Genomic DNA, 14,684 nt, shown 5'->3' on the forward strand with positions numbered 1-14,684 from the left:
GTATTGATCTCCATTTGGAATTCTCACGGACTTCTATGTCAAAACTAAATGTAATAAAATTAGTTATAAATACTGCATGCATCTTTAAAATGATCTTGTATCAAACAGACATAGTCTCTTTGTTCCATTGCTTATTTACTGGTTATCATGAAACTTAAAATATAACCTCAATGGAGGTGTTCAGTAAATTTTTCAAATTTTAAAACGTTCAACTAGTGATTATTATGTTATGGTAGGATTGAAATATATCTTTTTTGTCTTAGCTGGGACATTCTTTGTCTATACTAGCTTGTTTCAGAGTCTGCCTAGAATATGCAATGAAACTGAATATCATATTTTGTTTGGTTCCATAAACTATTTTATTACCTAATATTTATTTTAACCAACACATATTCTTTTCGGCACTAAGATAAGAATTTATTTATAGGGTAATATCTAACATAGTGTTTAACAAACCTGGATATATTAACGACAAAAGAAAATGCTCAATGTCGTCTCTTAGATATTTTTCTCGGGAGAACCTCTCCAAGGTATTTCTTATTCCCTAAATAGCACGTTCAAAGTCAGAGATCCCTGACAAAGAGATTCGTGGAAAAATGGCATACGGAGATAGATGTTATTGAACTCTTAGGTGATGACACTTTTGACCAGACTGTATTCTGTACATCCTTTTATATTATATGTAAACATTAAAAAGCAGTTTTCCACCAATATTTGAATTTACTTTTGTAATATAAATAGTTTATCGCCACACCATATAAAACTATTAATAGATTTTTACAAAAACAAAAGACGTAACACTTAGGTAATAACGAAATGTGTCAATAATTAAACGCTACTTTCATATAGAATGGACAAGACGTTGTTATTCAAAACTTACATTTTCAAAAATAAGGTCTATAGAAATATACAAGAAGATTTTATATAGCTAACCAATAACGGTACTACCGCAATTATGTAGGTAGGATCAGAAAATACAGTCGTTAATCTTAGTTTGCTCTGTGCTAGACAAACACGATTTGTTGATAAGGTTTCCCGCTGCTGAGGAATTTATTATAGAGTCTAATGCAAATGCACTTTGTGCCACTTAATTGACGATACTCGGTTTTACCAATTACTATTAAGTTTATATTTCGTAAAATAAACAAGTGACGTTCCTATCGAAAATGAAGGGCACTGTATATGTCCACAATGTAAATTAGAGTCGACTAGGTACACAGGTTTTTCTTAAACTAATTTATAGCTCTATTTATGACTTCAATATATATTATACAGTACTTAAATTTTGTAGAGTATCTCTTTATATTTAGTTATTACATTTTGTTGTAATAAAAACAGTTTATAAAAAAGAACGAAGATTTCTACATATAATTTTTGTTGGTTTTATAAATGAACGAACTGAGTATTGTAGGTAATTTTTTTAAATATGAAGCTAAATTTATTGCTTTTTTACAAGACATTTTTTTATTTCGACTGTTGAATATACTTAATATATTTGGATTCCAAGCCAAAACCCTAATCTTTGAGAACATTGGACTCTCGCGTAAAACTCTGCCCAAAGTCTTCTCTTCAGGAGTATTCGGTTAGAGTGTCTACATTTTTCGGACTTTCTTCGATTTCTCGGATCACCATATTACAAATCTGTTAGAAACTGTGAGTTCCAAATCCCTAACTTTGTCAGTTCTGTGAGTTTGGACAGTGGTTGAGTTTCAACGTTGTTTCGTCTCTCTTCAGACACAGATAGGCAACGGATCTCAGTTGCCACTATGTTACAACGTCCCCAGGAGCTTGAGGACAGTTTTAAAGCTCTTTTTAGCTTCGAAAACATACCTACCCAGTGTAGGAGACTAAATTCTACTACAGAAACTATTATAATGCATCACCTACTATGGAATTTTGCTGAGCGTCATTGAAGGCTATCACTCATTTTGCTGACATAATGTCTCTTTTGTCAGCCGGGGAGGGTAAAATGTCTTTTCTGGATGATTTTATATCTCACTCACACATGTTCGTAGGACATCTCGAGAATAAATTGATCTATTTACGCAAAGCCTGTTACGCAACACGTTGTTTGCCTTACTCCTATCTTATTTTCTAGACATTAAAGACAAAATTAGTAAAATAATAGCAAACTTCATTACACGATAGGGATGAGGATGTGTCACGAACGTGAGGTGTTGTGTACCAAAAATGTGTATAAAAATGTTACTGGTCCAAAAAACTTTTCCCTTAGTATCAACATTTTTGAGCATTTAACATTCCATTTGGCGTGGAGATCGTTCCCAGGAAATAAGAAACACAACGTTATTATAATAATTTAGCTGGTTTTCGGGATTATTTTTAATTTTCCCCATAAACTAACCAGCTATACTTACATGCAATGTTATTAAATCTGAGCAATGTCTATCTATTCAACATTATTTATCAACCCAAAATTAAATCCAACATTTTTTAACTCCGTACAGTTTGACTCATTTGAAAGTATGCCAAAGTTCTTCCCGTGGGGGACTGGCATCCTCATCGGCATCAGCCACTGTCTCAGATGGGATCGTGGGTGATGTACCATCCTCGTCGTGTGCTGCAACTTCTAAGGGAGTGGCAGGGAAAGGGGAGGAAGCCACCTTCCCTTATCACTATTCCAGTGACAAGGGTAGAAAACCTTTCCCCCTCCTGGTTTGGCCCTGAAATTGAAAGTAGTTACCTGTCCCTTCCTCTCCTGATGTTCCTACCCCTACTTTACCAACAACCCCAGACTAAGGTATTATGCGACCCGTGCTGAGAGTCTCGTTGGCACTGGGGGTATATTCAGTGTCTTTAACGAAGCCTTCTGGGAACCAGAGGACACCCAGTCGTAATTACCCTTATCTTCCTAATCGGGTCACTGGGAAGATGGACTGCAAACACCCGGTTCTCGTGGGAACAGAATGGAGAATGGAAAAAGACAACAAAAACAAAACTGAAAACTCAAGAGGTAAGCGAAACTCAACCAGAAGAGCTACCGATTGAGCAATTAAGAGTGTCTGAGATGACCCCAATGGAGGAAGACAGACTTCTCTTGTCAGAAGGCGAAGTTCGGCCGGAAGAGCCAAAAAAGAAGCGGCTCTCGAGAGGGCGAACTTACGAAAGCGGAGGATTGAAGAGGCTGTCGCTCTAGGTGAGCCGATAATCCCCGGAAAGAAAGGCAGAAGAGGTGGGAAGAGAAAAACCGAGCTCTGATAAAAACACACAACGAAGCCGGTTCCTCAAAACCGAATGTGGTTGTTGTCGGGGGGCCTCAGAGTAAGGGAAAACTCATTCCGTACCCAAGCCCAAAAACAACAAACCCCAAGTTTATGCAGGTGTGAAGGGTCTGCGATCGCAGCTGACACCTGAAGAACAAGCAAAGGGAGGGGAGAAAAAGAAGGAAGGGGCATGATGGAGGTGTCACTAAGAAGACACCCGAAAACATATTCCGAAAAGATCTCTGTGGAGAAGCTGGCTATTGTCCGGCTCGAACACCCAGAAGTGAAACTATCGATGGGAAGAAGCCAACAACCTGAAGAAAGTGCTGGGCAAACGCGCCTTTAAGGGCAAAAACGTTTTAGGATGTCCAGCTGTCATGTTGAAGGTGGAGCGATAGTGGTCGGCTGTGTAAACACAGAAACTAAGGAGTGGCTGGAGAAGCAGGTCCAGGAGCTGAGTCCTTTTTGAAGGAGTTCAGCTGAAAATGAGCCCAGCTAAAAACCTGGTAAAGATTTTCAAAGTGTCAACTTTTTATCCTTAAGGACATCGAGGGTGGACAGCAAGCAAGAGCTGTTCGAAGCCCTCAAAAATCAAAATTACCTTGACACGGATCAATGGATGCTGTTGGAGGGAAACAGCGAATTCCTGGTCCTTCATGTGGACGAAGACTCCCCGAAGAAGCTGAAGACTCTGGCGATGCGCCCATTTTTGAGAAGCGACAGGATCACCTTCAAGCTGCAGGGAGGTAAACGACCAATAGAGGATGACAGCGGTGCTCCAGATAAACCTAAACCACAGCAGAGCAGCTACGGCAACACTCCATTGGACCGCAGTCGTGTGATGGGGATGAGCAGCGCTAAAGGTAATTTGATATACGATTCTGGCAGTAACAACTCTAGAGCATGTATATATGTCAGTAACAAAATCAAATCACTAAAAATGGCACAAATGTGTTCTAGAGACACAGCCGTGACAGTGGTTCACTTGCAGACAGGTGATGGCAACATCAGAATCCTGTTTGCAGCGGTTTACCTCTCATACGATTCTCCAGAACCAACGCCAACTGCGGAGATGAGGTGGATTGTGGAGTTCGGAACCCTTACGCGGAGGCACCTGATTGTCGGTTGTGATGCGAATGCCCACCACACCGCTTGGGGGAGCAGCAACATCAACAATCGGGGTAAAGTGCCTCTTGAATTTCATAGTAGAATCTAACTTAGTTATTATGAATCAAGGCCGTAAACCAACTTTTGTACAAAGAAAGAGGTACAGAGGTAAGAGAAGAGGTCTTAGATATAACTCTGACTAGCAACTATATTGCAACTAAAGTTTTAAACTGGAGTGTGCTAGATGAAGCATCTGCTTCAGATCATAGGTACATCTCCTTTGACATGAGTTCGAACAAAATAAATGATACCTATAGAAACCCAAAGAAAACAGATTGGGTAGCTTTCAATGCAGAGCTAAAAAGCAATCTAGTAAGGGAAAATGGGTATAAGGGCAAGGGGCCGAGGACATGGCGAACTCTTTGCAAAACGCCATGAAAGAATCGTACCACAAAGCCTGCCCCGTGATGGAAAAAACTCAAGGAAAAAAGCTGTTGGTGGAACCAGGGGCTGGAAACCTTGAGGAAAAACCTTCGCAGAGCATATAATACATGCAAACGTGCAGGGAAATGGGATAGGTACTTCTGCTGCCCTAACAGAGTACAATAAAGAGGTGAGAAGAGCTAAGAGAAACACGTGGAGAGAATTCTGTCAGAGTATTGATAAGTCCTGTGCAAAACTCCAAAAAGTCCTAGCTCGAAGCCCCATAAATGTGGTGGGTACTATACTTAGGGAAGATGGGACTCACACCAAGGATCCTGAGGAGACTCTTCAGTGTTTACTGAATACACACTTCCCAGGATCTTTTCAAACCATGAAAACAGTTGTTAGTTAATGGCGGCGAGAACCTACAGATAAGCTCGTCTAAGGAGGACTGGAAACTGTGCAAAGACTGTTATCAACTACTTAGGGATAAAAAAACGGGCCCTGGAGTCTTTTAAGCCGTTTTCAAATCACCAGGTACCGATGGAATTTTTTCCTGCTTTAATGCAGGAAAGTGGTGACTTGGTGATACCTCTGCTTCTATGACTGTTTAAGAACTAGTCTAGCGACAGGAGTCATACCCTCATCCTGGAGGGACCTCTAGGGTTATATTTATCCCGAAGCCAGGTAAACCCTCCTATGAGGTTGTAAAGGCTTATAGACCAATAAGCCTAACATCCCTTCTTCGTCAAGACCATGGAGAAGGGCTCTGGATAGGCATTTAAGGACATTTAAGGGACACAGTCCTCATCACCGTCCCCATCCAAATCAACATGCTTACCAGAAAGGTAAATCTTGTGAAACAGCCCTTCACTGTCTGATATGGGCAAGATAAAGCAAGCTATTGAACAAAAGGAAATAGCTTTAGCAGTATTCCTGGATATAGAAGAGAAGCTTTCGATAATACGAGTACTCACTCTATAGTGTCTAAGCTTACATCCAGGGTACGGAGGGTGAAAAACTGTTGTTAGATAGATAAATAACATGCTTAAGAGCAGAAGAGCACAGGCATCTCTGTGCGGAGTCACAAGAAGGAGGTTAAAAACGCAGTAGATGTCCACAAGGAGGTGTATTATCACCAAGCCTGTGGAACATAGTTGTGGATGGCTTACTCTGGACTCTGAATGAACAGGGTATGTATGCTCAAGGCTCAAGTGTATGCTTGGGACTCATAAGAGGCATAAGAGGCAATAATGGTTACGTGTCTGGAAATGATGCAGAGAGCACTGGCCATTGTGGAGCGATGGTGTGACGAAGAAGGACTTGCAGTGAATCCTTCGAAGACCGTCATGATACCATTTACAAGTAGAAGGAAACTGGAAATCACACAGCCCAGTCCTATGTGGAGGCCAGATACGAATAAGCAGGGAGTTCAAATATCTAGGAGTCAAACTAGATGATAAACTCACCTGGAATATTCATCTGGAATACATAATCAGCCAATCTCAGACTACATTGATGATGGTGAGACGTGCGGTAGGATGCACATAGGGGCTTAGACCCGACATGTTACATTGGCTGTACACCAGAGTCATCAGACCAATGATGGTGTATGGCTCAGTGGTATGGTGGCCAAAAGTCCAACAGGTGACTGCCGCAAAAAACCTGTCAAAGGTACAGTGGTTGGCATGCTTGGGGACAATGGGCGCCATGAGAGGAACACCAACCGCTGCTATGGAAGTAGTGCTAAACCTCCCACCCCTAGACATATTCGTCATAAGGAGAGGCTAGGATGGCTGCCTACAGACTGAAGTGCAATGGGAACTGGCATAATCACCATGCTAGTAAGCACTCCAAGATCGTTGACATTCTCAAACTGGATATTCTAGAAATGATGTCTGACAGAAAGGCAAAGGTTACGGACTGGGAAAAACCGAAAGGAAGGAATGGTCAAATGTGAGCCTGACTACTTGGAGAAGGCTCTAACCTGGTACACGGACGGGTCAAATACTCTGAAGGGTACTGGGCACAGGGGTCTGGGGAGCCAGACCTAGGGTTAACTTAAGCTTTAGCCTAGGTAAACTGGCAACTGTCTTTCAGGCTGAAGTTACAGCCCTTCCAGAAGAGTTAATGTGGAAAGGGGCTACAAAGGCAAAACCATCTACATTAACTCGGACAGCAGGGCTGCTCTGCAGGCCTTTGGCCAACCATGACTGTAATTCGGAGACAGTCTGGGAATGCCATAAGGTCATGAAATTGCTGGCGAAAACCAATAAAGTTATTCTAACTTGGGTGCCTGGACATAGAGGAATAACAGGTTAATGAAGGGGCAGACAGTTGCGCTAACTTGGGAGGAGCCAACTGTCCTCTTACCGGTCCTGAACCAACGTGTGGGGTCTCATATAAACTTAGTACGTAGATCAGTTCCCAAGTGGATGGTTAGCAAACACCTACAACATTGGGGAAATACTGAAGAGAATGTACAAGCAAAGCGGATGCTCAAGGGACCATCAAGGAACATTGCAGCAGATGCCCTTAAAATGAGTAGAACGGAGATCCGTAAGGTGACTGGTTTTATTACAGGTCATTGGATATTCCGAAGTCACCTGAACAGAATAGGTATTCCAATTCAGGAAACACTGTGCAGGAAATATGGCGAGGCTGACGAAACAGCCAAGCACGTGATATTTGAATGTCCGGCATTACAGAGCAAACGCTCAAGATCCCTAGGTGTTCTTATGCATACGGAAGAGGGGTTGGAACAGGAAAAGCATTGTTTCAGAAGATCTCATGGTTTTGTAAAGGCCTGGGATTTGATACAGCTTAAACCTGGGAGAGGGTGCACAATAAGCCGGATGGCTGAGAGGCAACTACCAGGCCTAGGAAACCTGGCCCGCCAAAGTTCTTTGAATCTTATGAAATTATTTTTCTACTTAAACTTGTAAATACAATAAAGTTAATTTTAGTCTCCAGTTTGGCCAGAAGTGGTCTGTTTATTTCGCTACTGGATATAGCTAAAGTAAACAAAACTACCATTTTGGAACGTTTTTTATTTTAGTCCAATACTCTGAAAACAACAATACCTGACACCAAAAAGCATTACACAGACTGCTTTAAGTCTCCTATTAATACTTTTTTATAAGAGACACATATACTTTTAGACAGATAAAAAAACTTTGTATTGAAATGCAATTTCTAGTTCTAAGGATTTTGAATCTATATTCGTTATACATTAATTAAGAGTTATGGCTCTTATTGGAAGGTTTATTTTTATCTGTCACTTGTAATTTCTTGAAAGAAAATAACGATGAGTCCAACGGTCTATCATATTTTTGCTTACTAAATCATAAATAGTTAGTTACCACTTGATTAAATTTATTTATATATTTAGCCGAGGCGAATGTTCAAAATTTTAAATAACCCAAAAATGTAACACTGCTGACCTAAACATTTTAAAGTTTTACTCCCATTTCGTAACCATTATAAAATAAATATATAGTGAGGACTGGCTTTTGCCTCACCCTGTATTAGATTATAAGAGTGTTATTAAATTGTCACCATTGTTATCTCAAAAATGACGAAGTTTAGAGGAATATTTAAATGGGGAAACCTCACTTTATAGTGATCAAAATTAATGTATAATTTCAACATTAGGCTGCCATTTTCCTATATGATAGCAAAGTAAAACTTGTTATGGGATACCCTACATTATCTGTCCGTACTTTTCTCGTTTATGAGCTAAATTAAATTAAAGTAATAAAAATAACACGTTTTGACATGTTTAGGAAACGGTATGTAAGTAATTTTAAGCGTAACAAAATAGTGAGGGGCTTTACTATTAAGTGGACTATTTGCATCGTGTCCAGACTCAGTAATAAAACCTAAGTGTAAATAATAAATTACAACATGAGTTTAGAAATAAAATACTAAAACATAATGACCACCATATTATAAAACCAAGTCAGATCGTTTGGATGTGTCTTAATATCGTTTAACCATTGCAAATAAAGCATTAAAACTTTGCATGTCAATACTTTGATGAACTTTTTTATGCAACCATCTTATTTTTAATAATATCAGATGAAAGCCATTAAAGAGAACGAAAATCTAAAGGTCGAGTTTATTCGTTATAAAGTCAGTTAACAAGTGCCAATAATAAAAAAAGTGTTAAAAATGTTGCTGAATATTAAAAATTGCAAAATGAATATAGAGTTTTCCATAAGAAACGTTAACACCATAGTGGAAAATGGCAGCAATTTTAAATTTCTAAATTTATATTCTTAATTGTAACTAAAAAGTAGGTGAAGATTCCTGTGAATCTTCAACGTGCGAAATTTGCGCAACTTCTGTGCGAAATGCCTGTGAATTTCGACGTATATTACTGAAGTATTGCATATTTTGTACTTGTTTCGCGTTATAAGATCTAATTATACTGCTTACGTATACAAAATATCCTAAAGGCTATATAATTTAAGCTTGTAACATTTTCCTCCGGGCGAAAGAATAACCACAAGTCATCTAAATCAATTAAAAACACCAAGTTGCTTAGTCATCGCTTGTAACAACAGTTGTGTGTAAACAGCACCCGCTGCTTATCTTACACCGGTTTAGAAAGTTGTGTTAAAACTGCGGCAACGCCACGATTTTATTCAAGTCCATCATTGCGAGTGGATAGCGTGCAGTGCAGCTGGAGTTGCTATCATAAACATACAGCTTGCCTGAGATGTAAGTACAAAAATATGTGTAAGCAGTATTTAACTTATAATTTATAAGGCTATTATTAAGTAAAATAACCATTATATTACTTATACAATCAATGATTGCTAGAACCTAATTAACGCTGAAATCCCATAACAATATATTCAAATTAATTTATTTCTGAAAGAGCTATGTGTCGTATAATTAATTCTTGTAAAATATCGATTTATCGATTTGTATATTTCACTACATATTGCGAAAATGTCTATGTGGCTCTTTTATATATTATAGTCGGCATTCTTGCATTTCAGTGTCTTTCCAGTGATAAGTAGGTTAACAAAACGCAAAAGTTAATTTCAGTCATATTGTTCACATATAAGAATATAATATTTAATACTGAATTCTTTAACTTTTTTATGTTAGTTTATTCTAAAATATTTAATTAATAGTTTTTCATGTATCTACATGCAAAGTTATGCTATAACTTCACCGTTCATGTTAATTAAGACATGGAAATTATATTAGTTACATTATATTATTATTAGTATATTATATTTACAAGTTTAAAGGATAAATTACTAACGCTATTTAAATTTATTTTTAGTACTTAAGTAAAAAATAATATAAAAGTACATATATGTTGTGAGACCAAAAATGTTTTTACTTATTTATAAAAACTGTAAGAGAGTACTAGGTATTTTGTTAGTTTTTGCCTTTTTGTCTACCCATGTTAAAAGTGAAACTAAAGAAAATTGTTCGAAGTCTTAAGCCTTCTCTTTAACCCCTACCTAGTCTCTTAAAGTAAGCTTATTTTCATGATCTGTTTTGAATTATTTTAGGTGTTGTCATATATCCAGTATTATATGTAAAACATATAATTTTTTCCCCAGATTTCCTCCCTTTGGGAGTAATCTGACTCATTTATAAAATGTTTATAAATAACATTTATAAACAGAGGAATTAAACATTTCTGTTGGTTTTCCATACAATATACGTTGAAGCACTTCCTTTTAAAGCAATTATGTCAAAGTCGGACAGATTCTTGGAGAAAAATATACTTTTTATTATTTGCTATTAAGCATAGGAAAACTTCTGTAAAATTTAAAAAATCATAGGAATTGAACAAGTCTGATAGCTGTCTTCTCTGTCATTACCTAAAAACCTTATAAAACTCCTTCCATGTACTAATTTTACGATCCTAATATATTTTATTGCATTTTCTTTTTTTCTCCAGATTTTTCTTTCCATGAACTAAAATTCATGAACTTTCCTAAACTCTAACCGCGCAAACGAGTCCAAATATAAAAATTTAGTTGGGTTTGTAGTGAAACAATATTGCATTTTTCTCAATAAGCACTTCATTTTATCGTAGCTGTATACAAGTTGTCTCATTTTAAAGATATCATAATAAAATGATTTCTATTACGATATCTATTCTATTTGTCATATAGAGTGTATACTTTATGAACACATAGACAATGAAGTAAAAACGTTTCAGATATTTGACAAATCTATAAAAATAACTAAAAACTAAAATGCATTTGGATGTGGATTGATTATATATTTAAAAAGAGACAACTTTTATAATTCTACGACCAAACATAAGGTTGTAAAACTGCATAAAGTTTTTCCAATATGGCATCCACCTAAAATATTTTTAATGGAATACTCTTTATTTTATTGTAAGTTTCGATTTTAAATGTGCTTTTCAAAGAGTTGTTATTGGTAGCTGCAGGCATTTACAGTAAAGTTGTATAATTCAGTCTCTGAAACGCTGTAGAGAGTCAATTTTCCGTGCATCTAATCGTTGAATCAAGATAACAATTGAAGTAGACATAACATGAAATTTGTAAATTCTAATGTATTGTAAGTGCTAAAAAAACTTAAGATAATTGACGCAACTAAGAACAACTTGTTTATAATTAACAAATCAACGTTAATTATAAGTTACATACTAAAGTAAAATAAACTTTAGCAATTACAACAGGTTCACTAACAAACAAGCATTATTCACAAGACAAGTATGCTCTCTTACAAAAACATGTTTTACTAATTTAATAATTTATAAAATTAGCCAAAAGGCTGTTAATTTTTATTAAGATATTGTTTATTAGTTCTATTAGTATCTGTCTATTACTTCGAGTTCTTCTCGTATACATACGTTTTCTATATCACTTTGCTTGTTAAAGCATATAAAATCTCATTTTTAAAAGTATTTAGAACTTACTGGCCAGGAAGTTTTATAATAGTAAAAGTTATATCTTAAATATGTTATTGTATACTATTAGTACTACACATATAGAGAAAATGGAGTTTATTTATCCCTCTGCAAGTGACTTTTAAACATTAAATTAATAAAATAAAACAACACAAATTGTTTCACGAATTAGTTTAAATCCTTTTTTTTAATTAAAGTTTACCTTTAATCATTACTTTAAACTATTATTTAATATTATTTTTAAGCAGACAGCTAGACTTATAATTTTTCAGCTCATTCGTCCTATTATTTCCATGTTACATAAACAATCTGGGTAATTTTTAGCCCTTCCTTACAATTTAAACATATCAGGTTATGCCTAATTTATTTTTTATCTTGATTCAACGATTTGATAACCGAAAAATAGCCTCCCTACAAAGACCATATTACACAACATTAAATACATATTGATGCTAAACAAGAAAGGTTTATATTTTATTCTCTAATATAGTAAAATATACGAATAACATAAAGCAATATTTCATTGAAAGTTTTTAGTAAAGATTCTTATATAATTATATATAGTCTACTAATAATTGACATCAACATTTTTTTAACTAAAATATTTAAATTAGAGTCAAACTTCACCCGAATTCGATAAACTGGGCTTATTTTATATACGATCAACATAGTACTGTATATTTAATATATTTTGAATTAATTTGACCTCATCAATTTTCAGCTCTAAATGGAGTCCTATATTTTTAATTCTGCGACGGCAGTATTCCTGAGCCTAAAATTTCAGCATAATCGGTTACTTAGTTTAGGCGTGAAAACAAAACAAACAAACAAGTGCACTTTCAAAATTATAATATAATTATGATTTATAATCTAGTGTCAATTATCATTAAATTTGTTTGATCTAATTCGTAACGCTAACTATTTATAACTGAACCTATTAGTATATTTAAAAGTATTAAACTAATTTGTACCGCTAATTTTCCAGCATCTAAAATGGAATCCTACATTTTTAATACTGCGACGGAAGTATTCCTAGGCCTAGTGATTCTACTGTGGGCTCTATACTGGTATCTCACGAAGGACTACAACTTCTGGGAGAAACATGGAGTGCCCTGCAAGAAGGCAGTATTTCCTTTTGGGTCCTTGGAAGATCTCGTCCTGGGCAGAGAACAAATAGGAGACGCTTACGCCAAAATTTACAAAGAGTTCCCTGGTGAACGTTACTGTGGAGTGGTTGAGTTCAACTGCCCGGTGTTGGTGATCAGAGACCCTGAACTGGTGAAACATATCTTAATAAAGGATTTCAACCATTTTGTGGACAGAGTGCCTTTTGAACACAACCCAAAAGAGTCTATCAGTCACCATCTGTTCTTTATGAATGAAGAGGACGGATGGAAGGACATGCGGCACAAATTGTCACCCGCGTTCTCATCTGGGAAAATGAAACAGATGTTTCTCCTCATGTTGAAATGCAGCAAACAGTTGGAGGAGTATTTCAACAAAATTGCAGAGAAGGAGGCTAATGTAGATGTAAAACGGGTTTTTGCCAATTTCACAATCGACACAATAGCATCGTGTGCTTTTGGCGTAGAGACAAATTCTTTATCAAGTGGCAACAATGAATTTTATCAGACTGCTGATGCCATCTTCAAACCTACAACGTGGTTGGTGATGAAACACAGAATGATGACTGTCTTCCCTTCACTGTCGAAACTGATGAATCTCCAACAAATAGCACAAAAACCCAAGAAGATGGTCTATGATTTGGTTACTAACACTGTTGAGTACCGCGAGAAAAATAATGTTTACAGAAATGATATTTTGGACATCCTCATCAGTATTAAACACAACAGAAATACTCTTTTTGATACCAAAGAAGCAAGTGGATTGAAAAATACTTCAAGACCCAATAAGGAAGAAGGTATGTTATAATTATTCTTAAATTTACTATTTACACATTTCAATAATTGTATACATGTTCCACAAAATATTATTAGTGTTGCTTCTTTTCCTTTTAGTAATGCAAGTGATATAAAGATTTAAAAACTAATTCTTTTATTCGCAAAACGCTTTCGTAAAATAAAACAAACATATCAGATTCTGTATGCATTTGCTATGTGAACACAATTTATTTAGTACATTTGTGATTCACGTTATTTTCGTATGAATGCCTTAAACCTAAATAATAACACAATTAAATTACAAAAATATACGCCTCCCAATTACCATAGCAGTTCTAGCAAAGGACAACAACAATTGATAACAGTAATTAACGAAACACGCGCGCGCGTGCGTGTGTGTGTGTGTGTGTGTGTGTGTGTGTGTGTGTGTGTGTGTGTGTGTGTGTGTGTGTGTGTGTGTGTGTGTTATATTTATCAATAGTATTTAGATTACAACTATTTAATTAAAAGAAGGAGAGTAGAAAATAATTTAAAAATAAAACTCTTTTAATACTTACAAAAACGTTATTAACATAACTAATTAATGTAGCCTTATTAATTTTAAGGCTACCGATCTTAATAAACATGTTCAGCTGAAACTTACTTCATTTTGTAAAAGTCATCAAGTTTTAATTACTATTATCCCTCTACCTTTATACCCTTTTACCAGTATTCACCAGCCACTAAACCAAACTAATCTAAAAACAAGGAGTCAAGGAGTCTTAGCTTTAAGCAACTGACTGTACTGGAAACATAGTTTTTTATTAAAATATATATCACTTATCCTTACCCTCCTTCCATTTCTCAGCTATAGGTCTCGTAAAGTCGCTCCTGTTTAGAAAGCGGCTATGACTTGCATAGGTACTTCTATGCGGTCAACTTTTAACTTCATGTCCACTAAAGAATTGATTTTGGCTCGAATTGTCTTCTTCATATCAACTATTAACTTCAAGATCATCGTCAGGATTGGATTTTTAATTTGTTCTCTTCTTCAATAATTTAATTTTTGAGCTTTCCTTCTTATTTCTGCAGTTCACAGATATATACAAAGCCTGAATGGGCACTGACATATCGTTA

The 14,684-nt window shown here is 36.1% G+C and overlaps 1 protein-coding gene across 1 annotated transcript in view; it reads left to right on the forward strand.

Annotated features, from left to right (window-relative positions):
- The first annotated feature begins 12,658 nt into the window (after positions 1–12,658).
- Positions 12,659–14,684, forward strand: part of LOC124366719 — a 59,933-nt gene continuing 57,907 nt past the window's right edge. Inside the window, exon 1 of the mRNA XM_046823319.1 lies at positions 12,659–13,588. Within this exon, the coding sequence (XP_046679275.1) occupies positions 12,661–13,588 (928 nt within the window). The 5' untranslated portion in view covers positions 12,659–12,660. The remainder of the gene's footprint in view (positions 13,589–14,684) is intronic.

This window comes from Homalodisca vitripennis, chromosome 7, assembly GCF_021130785.1.
Source record: "Homalodisca vitripennis isolate AUS2020 chromosome 7, UT_GWSS_2.1, whole genome shotgun sequence".
NCBI lineage: Eukaryota > Metazoa > Arthropoda > Insecta > Hemiptera > Cicadellidae > Homalodisca > Homalodisca vitripennis.